Here is an 18220-nt window from a genome sequence, read left to right on the forward strand (position 1 = left end):
CCGAGGGGATTCTCCCTGAGGGGCGTGTTGTCGGGTTGACTGTCTGGGGAATTGAGAGGCAGGTAAAACAAGCGCTCACTCACACTCCGTCGCCGCGCGCTTGTCCTAGGAACCTTCTTTTCGTTCCCGTTCCTACTCGTCTGGCCGTTCTTCAGTGGGCTCACTCTGCCAAGTTAGCCGGCCACCCTGGCGTTCGGGGTACGCTTGCTTCCATTCGCCAGCGTTTTTGGTGGCCCACCCGGGAGCATGACACGCGTCGTTTCGTGGCTGCTTGTTCGGTCTGCGCGCAGACTAAGTCCGGTAACTCTCCTCCTGCCGGCCGTCTCAGGCCGCTTCCTATTCCCTCTCGACCGTGGTCTCACATCGCCTTAGATTTTGTCACCGGACAGCCTTCGTCAGCGGGGAAGACTGTTATTCTTACGGTTGTCGATAGGTTCTCTAAGGCGGCTCATTTCATTCCCCTTGCTAAGCTTCCTTCTGCTAAAGAGACGGCACAAATCATCATCGAGAATGTTTTCAGAATTCATGGCCTTCCGTCAGACGTCGTTTCGGACAGAGGTCCGCAATTCACGTCTCAATTTTGGAGGGAGTTTTGCCGTTTGATTGGGGCTTCCGTCAGTCTCTCTTCCGGCTTTCACCCCCAGTCTAACGGTCAAGCAGAACGGGCCAATCAGACTATTGGTCGCATCTTACGCAGTCTTTCTTTTCGTAACCCTGCGTCTTGGTCAGAACAGCTCCCCTGGGCAGAATACGCCCACAACTCGCTTCCTTCGTCTGCGACCGGGCTATCTCCTTTTCAGAGTAGCCTCGGGTACCAGCCTCCGCTGTTCTCATCTCAGTTCGCCGAGTCCAGCATCCCCTCCGCTCAGGCTTTTGTCCAACGTTGCGAGCGCACCTGGAAGAGGGTCAGGTCTGCACTTTGCCGTTATAGGACGCAGACTGTGAGGGCTGCTAATAAGCGTAGAACTAAGAGTCCTAGATATTGTCGCGGTCAGAGAGTTTGGCTCTCCACTCAGAACCTTCCCCTTAAGACGGCTTCTCGCAAGTTGACCCCGCGGTTCATTGGTCCGTTCCGTATTTCTCGGGTCATTAATCCTGTCGCAGTTCGACTTCTTCTTCCGCGATACCTTCGTCGCGTCCACCCGGTCTTCCATGTCTCCTGCATCAAGCCCGTCCTTCGCGCCCCCGCTCGTCTCCCCCCCCCCCCCCCCATCCTTGTCGAGGGCGCACCCATCTACAGGGTCCGTAGAATTTTGGACATGCGTCCTCGGGGCCGTGGTCACCAGTACCTCGTAGATTGGGAGGGGTACGGTCCTGAGGAGAGGAGTTGGGTTCCCTCTCGGGACGTGCTGGACCGTGCGCTGATCGAGGATTTCCTCCGTTGCCGCCAGGTTTCCTCCTCGAGTGCGCCAGGAGGCGCTCGGTGAGTGGGGGGGTACTGTCATGTATTGTCATGTTGTGTCTTTCTGTCCTTTCCTTTCACCCTGTCTCCCTCTGCTGGTCGTATTAGGTTACCTTTTCTCCCCCGCTTTCCCCCAGCTGTTCCTTGTCTCCTCTTGACTACCTCGTCACCCCTTCTCCCACCTGTTCCCCTTTTCCCTCTGATTAGTCCCCTATATCTCTCTCTGTTTTTGTTCCTGTCCTTGTCGGATTCTTGTTTGTTGTGTTTCATGCCTGAGCCAGACTATCGTCATGTTTGCTGTAACCTTGTCCTGTCCTGTCGGAATCTGCCGGTCTATCTGAGCCTACCTATGTTTGGTTATTAAAGAAGCTCTGTTTAAGTTAGTTCGCTTTTGGGTCCTCATTCACTCACCATAACACACACCTTTTTTCACACTATTGGTTAGAGCCTGTAAGTAAGCATTTCACTGTAAAGTCTACCACACCTGTTGTATTCGGCGCACGTGACAAATAAACTTTGATTTCATTTGGTTTGGAATATACTATACATATATATACTACATATATATATATACTATATATGTATATACTATACAACTGTATCATATACTACGCCGTTATATCATATACTACTGTATAATATACCATTATACAACTGCATCATAAGCTATACCACCATATGATATACTACACTACTGCATGTACTATACCACTGTACTCCTGTATATACCATACCGCTATGTAATAGACTATACTAGTGCATAATATACTATACCATTATACTACTGTATCATATACTATGCCGTTATGTAATGGACTATACTAGTGCATAATATACTATACCATTATACTACTGTATCATATACTATACCGTTATGTAATAGACTATACTAGTGCATAATATACTATAACACTATACTACAGTATCATATACTATACTACTGCATAACATACTATACCACCATATAATATACTACACTACTGCATATACTATACCACTGTACTCCTGTATATACTATACCGCTATGTAATAGACTATACTAGTGCATAATATACTATACCATTACACTACCTTATCATATACTATACCGCTATGTAATAGACTATACTAGTGCATAATATACTATACCATTATACTACTGTATCATATACTATACCGTTATGTAATAGACTATACTAGTGCATAATATACTATAACACTATACTACAGTATCATATACTATACTACTGCATAACATACTATACCACCATATAATATACTACACTACTGCATATACTATACCACTGTACTCCTGTATATACTATACCGCTATGTAATAGACTATACTAGTGCATAATATACTATACCATTACACTACCTTATCATATACTATACCGCTATCTAATAGACTATACTAGTGCATAATATACTATACCATTACACTACCTTATCATATACTATACCGCTATGTAATAGACTATAATAGTGCATAATATACTATACCATTACACTACTGTATCATATACTATAACACTATATAATATATATTATATATATATATATATTATACCACACTACTACTTCATAATATACTATGCCACTATAAAATATACTACACCACTGTATAATATTCTATACTACTAAATAATATACTATACTACCATACAACTATATCATATACTATAGTACTGTATAATATTCTATACCACTGAATAATATACTATACTACTAAATAATATACTATGCTACTAAATAATATACTATACTACTAAATAGTATACTATACCACTAAACAACTATATCATATACTATAGTACTGTATAATATACTATACCACTATTTAAAATACTATACCACTATACTACTGGTAGGGTTACAGTACCTCGTGTGGTTGTGGAACAGCCACTCCTTTCTGCACCAGTAGTTTGATGATCTCATAGTTGTTGGTGTGAGCTGCCAGAATGATGGGGGTGATGTCAGGAGTGAAGTCAGAGAACTGCTTGTCCAATAGGATCGGAGGAACCTGGAGAGAGGGCGGGGCAGAGGGAAAGCCAGGTAAGGATCAGTCAAGCAATCCATTCATCCACCAATCAACCAATCAATCAATCAATCAATCAACCAACCAACCAATAAATCAACTCATCAACCAATCATTCAAATAATCAATCAATCAATAAATCAATCATTCAACCCATCCATGTTAATACAGCTCTTGTGACATCAACAGTAGTCACAAAGTGCTTTACAGTAAACTGGCGAAGAGCAAGCAGAATCAGAGTGGATGAGGGGTATTCAGTGAGGAAGGGTGGAAGGGAGGGAGTTAACATATGGAATTGTTTTAAGAAAGTCGCACCATATATCATTTAGCGATTTGAATTCTAGTTTTAGGACTGCTGCATGTTTCGCAGAAAAAAATGTAACAATAATTTGATAAAATATTTAATTTAGCCTTCATAACTATAGCCCATAGAAATACTTTGAATAACATATTCAAATGGCAAAACAAAAATATATAATAAAAAAAGGTTTTGAAGTGTCTGTTCTAGGAAGAAATAAACATGTATATACATGTATATATTGTCACATATTTAACCACTTTGTTGGCACAAAACTAAACTCAGCAAAAAAAGAAACGTCCTCTCACTGTCAACTGCGTTTATTTTCAGAGAATTTAACACGTGTAAATATTTGTATGAACAAAACAAGATTCAACAACTGAGACATAAACTGAACAAGTTCCACAGACATGTGACTAACAGAAATGGAATAATGTGTATTCATATATTTTGTTTATGTACATATTCTTATTCATTCCTTTACACGTGTGTGTATAAGGTAGTTGTTGTGAAATTGTTAGGTTAGATTACTGGTTGGATATTAATGCATTTCACTACACTCGCATTAACATCTGCTAACCAGGTGTATGTGACAAATCAGATTTGATTTGAGGTGGATTGAGACGCAGCCCATAAAAAAACTCTCTCTTGCTAACTACACAGACAGACCTGAATGGGGACTATCTCACTACACAGACATACCTGGATGGGGACTATCTTACTACACAGACAGACCTTGATGATGACTAATTCATGGTGTTAATTCGATTGATGTACGGGTGCGTCAATAGACTCTTTTTTTTAACCATATACATCAAATGGTTCTGGGATTGATTGTTCTGGCCTGCACAGCCTATTTATTTATTCCTTTCATTTTGTACTGGTTGCAAGATTGAACAATACTCAGCTCTGTGTTATAGAGAGGAATATAGAGCACTCAGCCCTGTGTTATAGAGAGGAATATAGAGCACTCAGCCCTGTGTTATGGAGATGAACATAGAGCACCCAGCACTGTGTTATACAGAGGAATATAGAGCACTCAGCCCTGTGTTATAGAGAGGAATATAGAGCACTCAGCCCTGTGTTATGGAGATGAACATAGAGCACCCAGCACTGTGTTATACAGAGGAATATAGAGCACTCAGCCCTGTGTTATACAGAGGAATATAGAGCACTCAGCCCTGTGTTATGGAGATGAACATAGAGCACCCAGCACTGTGTTATACAGAGGAATATAGAGCACTCAGCCCTGTGTTATACAGAGGAATATAGAGCACTCAGCACTGTGTTATAGAGAGGAATATAGAGCACTCAGCCCTGTGTTATGGAGATGAACATAGAGCACCCAGCACTGTGTTATACAGAGGAATATAGAGCACTCAGCCCTGTGTTATACAGAGGAATATAGAGCACTCAGCCCTGTGTTATAGAGAGGAATATAGAGCACTCAGCCCTGTGTTATAGAGAGGAATATAGAGCACTCAGCACTGTGTTATAGGGATGAATATAGAGCACTCAGCACTGTGTTATAGGGATGAATATAGAGCACCCAGCCCTGTGTTATGGAGAGGAATATAGAGCACTCAGCCCTGTGTTATAGAGAGGAATATAGAGCACTCAGCCCTGTGTTATAGAGAGGAATATAGAGCACTCAGCCCTGTGTTATGGAGATGAACATAGAGCACCCAGCCCTGTGTTATGGAGATGAACATAGAGCACTCAGCTCTGTGTTATGGAGAGGAATATAGAGCACCCAGCCCTGTGTTATAGAGAGGAATATAGAGCACTCAGCCCTGTGTTATGGAGAGGAATATAGAGCACTCAGCCCTGTGTTATAGAGAGGAATATAGAGCACTCAGCCCTGTGTTATAGAGAGGAATATAGAGCACTCAGCCCTGTGTTATGGAGATGAACATAGAGCACCCAGCCCTGTGTTATGGAGATGAACATAGAGCACTCAGCTCTGTGTTATGGAGAGGAATATAGAGCACCCAGCCCTGTGTTATAGAGAGGAATATAGAGCACTCAGCCCTGTGTTATAGAGAGGAATATAGAGCACTCAGCCCTGTGTTATGGAGATGAACATAGAGCACTCAGCTCTGTGTTATGGAGAGGAATATAGAGCACCCAGCCCTGTGTTATAGAGAGGAATATAGAGCACTCAGCACTGTGTTATACAGAGGAATATAGAGCACTCAGCCCTGTGTTATGGAGATGAACATAGAGCACCCAGCCCTGTGTTATGGAGATGAACATAGAGCACCCAGCCCTGTGTTATGGAGATGAACATAGAGCACTCAGCCCTGTGTTATAGAGAGGAATATAGAGCACTCAGCCCTGTGTTATGGAGATGAACATAGAGCACCCAGCACTGTGTTATGGAGATGAACATAGAGCACCCAGCCCTGTGTTATGGAGATGATATAGAGCACCCAGCCCTGTGTTATGGAGATGAACATAGAGCACCCAGCCCTGTGTTATAGGGATGAATATAGAGCACTCAGCTCTGTGTTATAGGGATGAATATAGAGCACTCAGCCCTGTGTTATAGAGATGAATATAGAGCACTCAGCCCTGTGTTATACAGAGGAATATAGAGCACTCAGCCCTGTGTTATAGAGATGAATATAGAGCACTCAGCCCTGTGTTATACAGAGGAATATAGAGCACTCAGCCCTGTGTTATAGAGATGAATATAGAGCACTCAGCCCTGTGTTATACAGAGGAATATAGAGCACTCAGCCCTGTGTTATAGAGATGAATATAGAGCACTCAGCACTGTGTTATAGAGATGAAAAGAGAACACTCAGCACTGTGTTATAGAGATGATATAGAGCACTCAGCCCTGTGTTATAGGGATGAATAGAGAGCACTCAGCACTGTGTTATAGCGATGATATAGAGCACTCAGCCCTGTGTTATAGGGATGAATAGAGAGCACTCAGCCCTGTGTTATAGAGATTAAAAGAGAACACTCAGCCCTGTGTTATAGGGATGAATAGAGAGCACTCAGCACTTTGTTATAGAGATGAATAGAGAACACTCAGCACTCAGCCATGTGTTATAAAGATGACTAGAGAACACTCAACACTCACCCTGTGTTATAGAGATGAACAGAGAGCACTCAGCCCTGTGTTATAGGGATGGACAGAGAGCACTCAGCCCTGTGTTATAGAGATGAATATAGAGCACTCAGCCCTGTGTTATAGGGATGGACAGAGAGCACTCAGCCGTGTGTTATAGAGATACAAAGAGAGCACTCAGCCCTGTGTTATAGAGATGAACAGAGAACATTTAGCCCTGAGATATAAGAATGAATGATCACCTGACATGTCATAATCCTTATAGAGGCAGTCAGCTGTAATTCCTGACCATGGCAGGAAGGTAATGGGAGTGAAAGGCAGTTGCTGACCAGCGATCCAGTCCATTATCCTTCCCTTATCTCTCTCTCTCTCTCTCTCTCTCTCTCTCTCTCTGATTTGAGCCTCCAACATGTAAGGTGTTGTTCCAAGACAGTGTAGGTAAAAGCCCTTGAGGGAGTAAGATAACCTCTGGGATATAGTGAATAGGCGAACGCAGCCCCAGATCAGGACAAATCAGTGAGGCATATTGCGCACGCCTTGAACATTCCTTTCATTTCATATATTTTCTGACGGAATAATTTAGTTTAGGTACAAACTCAGTCTCTGATCGGCTTATCTCCTTCTTTCTAAAGCCCCTCAGATAACTGCTGTCACTCACACCGACTGGAAGACAGGAGTGTGTGTGGATGTGTGTAAAATAGCCTTTATTTTAATTAAAAACATATTTTATCTGATCTCCCTTAATAATGGAGAGAGAGGGAAATAAAAATGAAGGAAAAAAGGAGGGAGAGAGGAAAATCAGGTGGTTGTCTTTTCCCATGGCTCTTTGGGCCCTGGTCAAGAGTAGTGCACTAAGGAGAAGAGTTCAGGTTGTCATTTGGGACACAGATGGGGTTATTAGTTACAGATGGGATTATTAGTTACAGACAGGGTTATTAGTTACAGACGGGGTTATTAGTTACAGATGGGGTTAATAGTTACAACCGGGGTTATTAGTTACAGATGGGGATATTAGTCACAGACGGGGTTATTAGTCACGTACTGCGTTATTATTCACAGTCATGGGTATTAGTCACAGACAGGGTTATTCGTCACAGACAGGGTTATTCGTCACAGACAGGGTTATTAGTCACAGATGAGTTATTAGTCACAGACAGGGTTATTAGTCACAGGTGAGTTATTAGTCGCAGACAGGGTTATTAGTCACAGACAGGGTTATTAGTCGCTGACAGGGTTATTAGTCACAGACAGGGTTATTAGTCGCAGACAGGGTTATTAGTCGCAGACAGGGTTATTAGTTGCTGACAGGGTTATTAGTCACTGATGGGGTTATTAGTCGCAGACAGGGTTATTAGTCGCAGACAGGGTTATTAGTCGCAGACAGGGTTATTAGTCACGGATGGGGTTATTAGTCACAGACAGGGTTAGTCGCAGACAGGGTTATTAGTCACAGACAGGGTTAGTCGCAGACAGGGTTATTAGTCACAGACAGGGTCAGTCACAGACAGGGTAAGTAACAGACAGGGTTATTAGTCACGGGTGGGGTTATTAGTCACAGACAGGGTTAGTCACAGACAGGGTTAGTCACAGACAGGGTAAGTCACAGACAGGGTTATTAGTCACGGGTGGGGTTATTAGTCACAGACAGGGTATGTCACAGACAGGGTTATTAGTCACAGACAGGGTTATTAGTCACAGACAGGGTTATTAGTCACAGACAGGGTTAGTCACAGACAGGGTTAGTCACAGACAGGGTAAGTAACAGACAGGGTTATTAGTCATGGGTGGGGTTATTAGTCACAGACAGGGTTAGTCACAGACAGGTTTATTAGTCACAGACAGGGTTAGTCACAGACAGGGTTATTAGTCACAGACAGCGTTAGTCACAGACAGGGTAAGTCACAGACAGGGTAAGTCACAGACAGGGTTATTAGTCACAGACAGGGTAAGTCACAGACAGGGTTATTAGTCACAGACAGGGCTATTATAACTTGTTGTGATATCCCTTTCCTCAGCATGTCTATGTCAACCAGGGAAAATAAATCCACAGTGCCTTCACGTGGCCGGCTGGGGCACATATCAAACGGCTCATCAGGTCTTGCTTGACTGATCTTTGAAAATATGCCACAAACACATCACAAACACATCCTCCACAACACATGTGGAGGAAAGTTCACATAGGTTTGATATGATTTATCATCAAATAATCTACACCTAATGGCTGTACACCAACACAGACTGGGGGGGGGGGGGGGGGGGGGGGGGGTGTTTGTGTGTGTGTGCGCGTGTGCGCGTGTTGGTTTGGTCGGAGAGATGGTGCGTTATGCTAATAGCAGCGCAGGAATGAAACGAAATCATAGCCCACTCGTCCCTTTAATGTTTATTCATTGCGTTACTCGTATTGAGGACAGAAGAAGAGAGGCCTGCACAACATTGGTGATGAATATGAATGTAACCACACAGTGTGTGTGTGTGTGTGTGTGTGTGTGTGTGTGTGTGTGTGTGTGTGTGTGTGTGTGTGTGTGTGTGTGTGTGTGTGTGTGTGTGTGTTTGTGTGTGTGTGTGTGTGTGTGTGTGTGAAGAGGTGAGAGTATCTGTTAAGATCAAACAGTGTAGTGTTTCCCAAACCCAGGACCCCCAAAGGGGGGCAAGTTAAGCTGTGTAGTGTAAGGGGGGCACGTTAAGCTGTGTCGTGTAAGGGAGGCACGTTAAGCTGTGTCGTGTAAGGGGGGCACGTTAAGCTGTGTCGTGTAAGGGGGGCACGTTAGGCTGTGTCGTGTAAGGGGGGCACGTTAAGCTGTGTCGTGTAAGGGGGGCACGTTAAGCTGTGTCGTGTAAGGGGGGCACGTTAAGCTTTGTCGTGTAAGGGGGGCACGTTAAGCTGTGTCGTGTAAGGGGGGCACGTTAAGCTGTGTCGTGTAAGGGGGGCACGTTAAGCTGTGTCGTGTAAGGGGGGCACGTTAAGCTGTGTCGTGTAAGGGGGGCACGTTAAGCTGTGTCGTGTAAGGGGGGCACTTTAAGCTGTGTCGTGTAAGGGGGGCACGTTAAGCTGTGTAGTGTTAGGGGGGCAAAAACCTAAACGTGCCCCCTTTAGGAAACCCTGGATTCGGGTGGTGTCCACCAACTCTGCACCAGAGGGTGATGAAATACCACTTCCTTATGTCATAAAATAGATTTCACCTCGACAAATATGATTATTCATGTCATAAAGCATCTTCAAAGGGGTCGCAAAAAAAAGGTAAATTAGCATGACACGAGTCGAATTAAATGTAAAAGGCTATATGGCCAGTGCTCCTTTGACATTTCACAGAGACGTGCTTGTTTTTCTGAGAAAATCTTTAAAAAAAAAAAGAGAACAGGAATTTTGAATGAATATGAAACGTGTACACCAAAATATGAAAATACTTCAATGCTACATGTCTCCAAATCAACATCTGTCTTGTCTCTACTTGTGGATTTGAGAAGAAACATGATGAGCTTAACGGTCGAGCCTGTCAGGTAACCTGTAGTCAGAATCAAGCTTGCCTGACGAGATTCGATTTTCATTTTTCTCTCCGGCCTCCAATGATTTAGTTACCCTAATTCTGGCTATACAACAAGGGTAAACACTCCAATAACTTTGTAAAAAGTAACAGGTTATAATACACTTGAGGTTTGGAGGAATAGGTTTCTCAGGAGATTATCCTCACCAGTGGTGTAGTCCTGTACCCCTTCAAACATTCAACCTCCAGCTGTACCCCCTCTAGCACCAGGGTCAGCACACTCTCAAATGTTTTTTTTTTTTTGCCATCATTGTAAGCAAACCACACACACACACACACACACACACACACACACACACACACACACACACACACACACACACACACACACACACACACAAACACACACTATATGATACATTTATTAAACATGAGTGAGTTTTTGTCACACCCTGGATCATGGGAAGTGACAAAGAGCTCTTATAGGACCAGGGCACAAATAATAATATAATAATTATCAATCATTTTGCTCTTTATTTATCCATCTTACATATAAAACCTTATTTGTTCATTGAACATTGTGAATAAGGGTGTGTTTGAAAGCACATAACTCTGCAATGTTGGGTTGTATTGGAGAGAGTCTCAGTCTTAAATCCTTTTCCACAAACATTCTGTGCCTGTATTTAGTTGTTTTCATGCTAGTGAGGGCCGAGAATCCACTCTCACATAGGTACGTGGTTACAAAGGGCAGCGCGATTTGCCAAGGCAGTATACTCTGAGCACAGTCCAATCCAGGAATCTGGCAGTGGCTTCTGATTAAATTCAATTTTCACAGAGCCACTTATTGCAATTTCGATGAGGCTCTCTTGTTCAGGTATCGGTAAGTGGACTGGAGGCAGGGCATGAAAGGGATAACAAATCCAGTTGTTTGTGTCATCTGTTTTGGGAAAGTACCTGTGTAATTGCGCACCCAAATCACTCAGGTGCTTCACTATATCACATTTGACATTGTCTGTAAGCTTGAGTTAATTTGCACACAAAAAAAGTCATACAATGATGGAAGGACCTGTGTGTTGTCCTTGTTAATGCAGACAGAGAAGAGCTCCAACTTCTTAATCATAGCCTCAATTTTGTCCCGCACATTGAATATAGTTGCGGAGAGTCCCTGTAATCCTAGATTCAGTTCACTCAGGCGAGAAAAAACATCACCCAGATAGTCCAGTCGTGTGAGAAAAAACATCACCCAGATAGGCCAATCGTGTGAGAAACAACATCACCCAGACAGGCCAGTCGTGTGAGAAACAACATCACCCAGATAGGCCAGTCGTGTGAGAAACAACATCACCCAGATAGGCCAGTCGTGTGAGAAACAACATCACCTAGATAGGCCAGTCGTGTGAGAAACAACATCACCCAGACAGGCCAGTCGTGTGAGAAACAACATCACCCAGACAGGCCAGTCGTGTGAGAAAAAACATCACCCAGATAGGCCAGTCGTGTGAGAAACAACATCATCCAGACAGGCCAGTCGTCTGAGAAACAACATCACCCAGACAGGCCAGTCGTCTGAGAAACTCATGATCTTGCAAGCGGTCAGACAAGTGGAAAAACTATGGTCAATAAAATAAACTTAAAGTTCGTCTCTCAAATAAAAACATTTTTTGAATACTTCGTCCCCTGATAACCAGCTGACTTCTGTATGTTGTAAAAGCGTTACATGGTCGCTGCCCATATCATTACATAAGAGTACATGAGAGTTCAGGGGGTCTTGCTTTAACAAAGTTAACCATTTTCACTGTAGTGTCCAAATCGCCTTTCAAGCTGTCAGGAATTCCTTTGGCAGCAAGTGCCTCTCGGTGGATGCTGCAGTGGACCCAAGAGCCTCTCGGTGGATGCTGCAGTGGACCCAAGAGCCTCTCGGTGGATGCTGCAGTGTATCCAAGAGCCTCTCGGTGGATGCTGCAGTGGACCCAAGAGCCTCTCAGTGGATGCTGCAGTGGACCCAATTGGCGTTGGGAGCAACTGCTTGCACGTCACCACTCCACTATGTCTCCCTTTCCTGGCTTTTGCAACACATCTTGACCACCAAAGTCCATCTGATGTCAAAAAAGCAGTTCAATACTTTAAAACATCCTGTTGTCCTGGTTTCCAGTGGTTTGCAGAAGAGGATGTCTTCCTTAATTGACCCCACATAAATGCAACAGACATATAGCAGGAGCTGTGCCAGGCCCGCCACGTCTGTTGACTCATCAAGCTGTAACAGACATATACCAGGAGCTGTGCCAGGCCTGTTGACTCATCCAGCTGTAAAATACATATACCAGGAGCTGTGCCAGGCCCTCCACATCTGTTGACTCATCCAGCTGTAACGCATATAATTCACTGGCTTGTATGCGAAGCAGTACTTGTTTCAAAACATCTCCTGCCATGTCACTGATACGTCGTGAAACAGTGTTGTTTGATGAAGGCATTGTCTGTATAGTTTTTAGGGGCCTTTTCCCCCGACATTGTCCCAGTCATATCCACAGCAGCAGGAAGAATGAAGTCCTCAACAATAGTATGGGGACTTGCCTGTCCTGGCCACTCGGTAGCTCACCATATAAGACGCTTCTAGCCCCTTCTTATTAATGGTATCTGTTATACATGTCTTACTACTTGAAAGTCTTCTTAGTTCTCGTTTAAAAAAAACTCCCGTGGCTTATTTTTCAAATTGGCGTGTTTTGTTTCTAAATGTCTGCACAAGAGTGAATGTTTCACCGAGTTGTGAGATAGCACTTTTGCACATATAACACACTGTGGATGAGGAAAGGCACTACTCCCAATATTCACTACCGTTCAAAAGTCTGGGGTCACTTATAAATGTCCTTGTTTTTTAAAGAAAAGCAAATTTTTGGTCCATTAAAATAACATCAAATTGATCAAAATACAGTGTAGACATTGTTCATGTTGTAAATGACTATTGTAGCTGGAAACGGCTGATTTTTTATGGAATATCTACAGAGGCGTCAAGAGGCCCATTATCAACAACCTGGTGTCCCAGGTCTAAATCAGTCCCTGATTAGAGGAGAATCAACAACCTGGTGTCCCAGGTCTAAATCAGTCCCTGATTAGAGGAGAATCACCCACCTGGTGTCCCAGGTCTAAATCAGTCCCCGATTAGAGGAGAATCAACAACCTGGTGTCCCAGGTCTAAATCAGTCCCTGATTAGAGGAGAATCAACAACCTGGTGTCTCAGGTCTAAATCAGTCCCTGATTAGAGGAGATTCAACAACCTGGTGTCCCAGGTCTAAATCAGTCCATGATTAGAGGAGAATCAACAACTTGGTGTCCCAGGTCTAAATCAGTCCATGATTAGAGGAGAATCACCCACCTGGTGTCCCAGGTCTAAATCAGTCCCTGATTAGAGGAGAATCACCCACCTGGTGTCCCGGGTCTAAATCATTCCCTGGTTAGAGGAGAATACACAACCTGGTGTCTCAGGTCTAAATCAGTCCCTGATTAGAGGAGATTCAACAACCTGGTGTCCCAGGTCTAAATCAGTCCATGATTAGAGGAGAATCAACAAACTGGTGTCCCAGGTCTAAATCAGTCCATGATTAGAGGAGAATCAACAACCTGGGGTCCCAGGTCTAAATTGTCCCTGATTAAAGGAGAATCACCCACCTGGTGTCCCAGGTCTAAATCAGTCCCCGATTAGAGGAGAATCAACAACCTGGTGTCCCAGGTCTAAATCAGTCCCTGATTAGAGGAGAATCAACAACCTGGGGTCCCAGGTCTAAATTGTCCCTGATTAGAGGAGAATACACAACCTGGTGTCTCAGGTCTAAATCAGTCCCTGATTAGAGGATTTTCAACAACCTGGTGTCCCAGGTCTAAATCAGTCCCCGATTAGAGGAGAATCAACAACCTGGTGTCCCAGGTCTAAATAGGTCCCCGATTAGAGGAGAATCAACAACCTGGTGTCCCAGGTCTAAATCAGTCCCTGGTTAGAGGAAAATACACAACCTGGTGTCCCAGGTCTAAATCAGTCTCTGATTAGAGGAGAATCAACAACCTGGTATATCAGGTCTAAATCAGTCCCTGGTTAGAGGAGAATCAACAACCTGGTGTCCCAGGTCTAAATAGGTCCCCGATTAGAGGAGAATCAACAACCTGGTGTCCCAGGTCTAAATCAGTCCCTGATTAGAGGAGAATCACCCACCTGGTGTCCCAGTTCTAAATCAGTCCCTGACTAGAGGAGAATCACCCACCTGGTGTCTCAGGTCTAAATCAGTCCCTGACTAGAGGAGAATCACCCACCTGGTGTCCCAGGTCTAAATCAGTCCCTGATTACAGGAGAATCACCCACCTGGTGTCCCAGGTCTAAATCAGTCCATGATTAGAGGAGAATCAACAACTTGGTGTCCCAGGTCTAAATCAGTCCATGATTAGAGGAGAATCACCCACCTGGTGTCCCAGGTCTAAATCAGTCCCTGATTAGAGGAGAATCACCCACCTGGTGTCCCGGGTCTAAATCATTCCCTGGTTAGAGGAGAATACACAACCTGGTGTCTCAGGTCTAAATCAGTCCCTGATTAGAGGAGATTCAACAACCTGGTGTCCCAGGTCTAAATCAGTCCATGATTAGAGGAGAATCAACAAGCTGGTGTCCCAGGTCTAAATCAGTCCATGATTAGAGGAGAATCAACAACCTGGGGTCCCAGGTCTAAATTGTCCCTGATTAAAGGAGAATCACCCACCTGGTGTCCCAGGTCTAAATCAGTCCCCGATTAGAGGAGAATCAACAACCTGGTGTCCCAGGTCTAAATAGGTCCCCGATTAGAGGAGAATCAACAACCTGGTGTCCCAGGTCTAAATCAGTCCCTGGTTAGAGGAAAATACACAACCTGGTGTCCCAGGTCTAAATCAGTCTCTGATTAGAGGAGAATCAACAACCTGGTATATCAGGTCTAAATCAGTCCCCGATTAGAGGAGAATCAACAACCTGGTGTCCCAGGTCTAAATAGGTCCCCGATTAGAGGAGAATCAACAACCTGGTGTCCCAGGTCTAAATCAGTCCCTGGTTAGAGGAAAATACACAACCTGGTGTCCCAGGTCTAAATCAGTCTCTGATTAGAGGAGAATCAACAACCTGGTATATCAGGTCTAAATCAGTCCCTGGTTAGAGGAGAATCAACAACCTGGTGTCCCAGGTCTAAATAGGTCCCCGATTAGAGGAGAATCAACAACCTGGTGTCCCAGGTCTAAATCAGTCCCTGATTAGAGGAGAATCACCCACCTGGTGTCCCAGTTCTAAATCAGTCCCTGACTAGAGGAGAATCACCCACCTGGTGTCTCAGGTCTAAATCAGTCCCTGACTAGAGGAGAATCACCCACCTGGTGTCCCAGGTCTAAATCAGTCCCTGATTACAGGAGAATCACCCACCTGGTGTCCCAGGTCTAAATCAGTCCCTGGTTAGAGGAGAATCAACAACCTGGTGTCTCAGGTCTAAATCAGTCCCTGGTTAGAGGGGAATCACCCACCTGGTGTACCTGGTCTAAATCAGTCCCTGACTAGAGGGGAACAATGACAACATGCACTGGAACTGGCTTCCAGGTCCAGCGTTGAGTTTAACAGTGTTGTTATTACTGCATTGAAAAATGTGCTCTCCCCCTCTGTTCTCTAGCCCTCTGTTCTCTCCCCCTCTGTTCTCTAGTCCTCTGTTCTCTAACCCCTCTGTTCTCAAGTCCTCTGTTCTCTAACCCCTCTGTTCTCTAGCCCTCTGTTCTCTAGCCCTCTGTTCTCTCCCCCTCTGTTCTCTCCCCCTCTGTTCTCTAGTCCTCTGTTCTCTAGTCCTCTGTTCTCTAGTCCTCTGTTCTCTAGCCCTCTGTTCTCTAGCCCTCTGTTCTCTCCCCCTCTGTTCTCTCCCCTTCTGTTCTCTAGACCTCTGTTCTCTAGTCCTCTCTTCTCTAGTCCTCTGTCCTCTAGTCCTCTGTTCTCTCCCCCTCTGTTCTCTCCCCCTCTGTTCTCTAGTCCTCTGTTCTCTCCCCCTCTGTTCACTAGTCCTCTGTCCTCTAGCCCTCTGTTCTCTCCCCCTTTGTTCTCTAGCCCTCTGTTCTCTCCCCCTCTGTTCTCTCCCCCTCTGTTCTCTAGTCCTCTGTTCTCTCCCCCTCTGTTCTCTCCCCCTCTGTTCACTAGTCCTCTGTTCTCTAGCCCTCTGTTCGCTAGCCCTTTGTTCTCTAGCCCTCTGTTCTCTAGTCCTCTGTTCTCTCCCACTCTGTTCTCTAGTCCTCTGTTCTCTAGTCCTCTGTTCTCTCCCCCTCTGTCCTCTAGTCCTCTGTTCTCTCCCCCTCTGTTCTCTCCCCCTCTGTTCTCTAGACCTCTGTTCTCTAGTCCTCTCTTCTCTAGTCCTCTCTTCTCTAGTCCTCTGTTCTCTAGCCCTCTGTTCTCTCCCCCTCTGTTCTCTAACCCTCTGTTCTCTCCCCCTCTGTTCTCTCCCCCTCTGTTCTCTAGTCCTGTTGTCTCCCCCTCTGTTCTCTCCCCCTCTGTTCTCTAGTCCTCTGTTCTCTAGCCCTCTGTTCTCTAGCCCTCTGTTCTCTAGCCCTCTGTTCTCTCCCCCTCTGTTCTCTAGCCCTCTGTTCTCTGGTCCTCTGTTCTCTCCCCCTCTGTTCTCTCCCCCTCTGTTCTCTAGCCCTCTGTTCTCTAGTCCTCTGTTTTCTCCCCCTCTGTTCACTCCCCCTCTGTTTTCTCCCCCTTTGTTTTCTCCCCCTCTGTTCACTCCCCCTCTGTTCACTCCCCCTCTGTTCTCTAGCCCTCTGTTCTCTCCCCCTCTGTTCTCTCCCCCTCTGTTCTCTAGCCCTCTGTTCTCTCCCCCTCTGTCCTCTCCCCCTCTGTCCTCTAGCCCTCTGTTCGCTAGCCATCTGTCCTCTAGTCCTCTGTCCTCTAGTCCTCTGTTCTCTAGCCATCTGTTCTCTCCCCCTCTGTTCTCTAGCCCTCTGTTCTCTCCCCCTCTGTTCTCTAGCCCTCTGTCCTCTAGTCCTCTGTTCTCTCCCCCTCTGTCCTCTAGTCCTCTGTTCTCTCCCCCTCTGTTCTCTAGTCCTCTGTTCTCTAACCCCTCTGTTCTCAAGTCCTCTGTTCTCTAACCCCTCTGTTCTCTAGCCCTCTGTTCTCTAGCCCTCTGTTCTCTCCCCCTCTGTTCTCTCCCCCTCTGTTCTCTAGTCCTCTGTTCTCTAGTCCTCTGTTCTCTAGTCCTCTGTTCTCTAGCCCTCTGTTCTCTAGCCCTCTGTTCTCTCCCCCTCTGTTCTCTCCCCTTCTGTTCTCTAGACCTCTGTTCTCTAGTCCTCTCTTCTCTAGTCCTCTGTCCTCTAGTCCTCTGTTCTCTCCCCCTCTGTTCTCTCCCCCTCTGTTCTCTAGTCCTCTGTTCTCTCCCCCTCTGTTCACTAGTCCTCTGTCCTCTAGCCCTCTGTTCTCTCCCCCTTTGTTCTCTAGCCCTCTGTTCTCTCCCCCTCTGTTCTCTCCCCCTCTGTTCTCTAGTCCTCTGTTCTCTCCCCCTCTGTTCTCTCCCCCTCTGTTCACTAGTCCTCTGTTCTCTAGCCCTCTGTTCGCTAGCCCTTTGTTCTCTAGCCCTCTGTTCTCTAGTCCTCTGTTCTCTCCCACTCTGTTCTCTAGTCCTCTGTTCTCTAGTCCTCTGTTCTCTCTCCCTCTGTCCTCTAGTCCTCTGTTCTCTCCCCCTCTGTTCTCTCCCCCTCTGTTCTCTAGACCTCTGTTCTCTAGTCCTCTCTTCTCTAGTCCTCTCTTCTCTAGTCCTCTGTTCTCTAGCCCTCTGTTCTCTCCCCCTCTGTTCTCTAACCCTCTGTTCTCTCCCCCTCTGTTCTCTCCCCCTCTGTTCTCTAGTCCTCTGTTCTCTCCCCCTCTGTTCTCTCCCCCTCTGTTCTCTAGTCCTCTGTTCTCTAGCCCTC

At 45.3% G+C, this 18220-nt stretch overlaps 1 protein-coding gene across 1 annotated transcript in view; it reads right to left on the reverse strand.

Annotated features, from left to right (window-relative positions):
* The window catches only part of trpc4a (transient receptor potential cation channel, subfamily C, member 4a), a 134186-nt gene that overhangs the window by 80758 nt on the left and 35208 nt on the right, over positions 1-18220 (reverse strand). The window contains exon 4 of the mRNA XM_036967725.1: positions 3264-3404. Coding sequence (XP_036823620.1) covers positions 3264-3404 — 141 coding nt within the window. The remainder of the gene's footprint in view (positions 1-3263; positions 3405-18220) is intronic.

The sequence above is a fragment of the Oncorhynchus mykiss genome, chromosome Y (genome assembly GCF_013265735.2).
Source record: "Oncorhynchus mykiss isolate Arlee chromosome Y, USDA_OmykA_1.1, whole genome shotgun sequence".
NCBI lineage: Eukaryota > Metazoa > Chordata > Actinopteri > Salmoniformes > Salmonidae > Oncorhynchus > Oncorhynchus mykiss.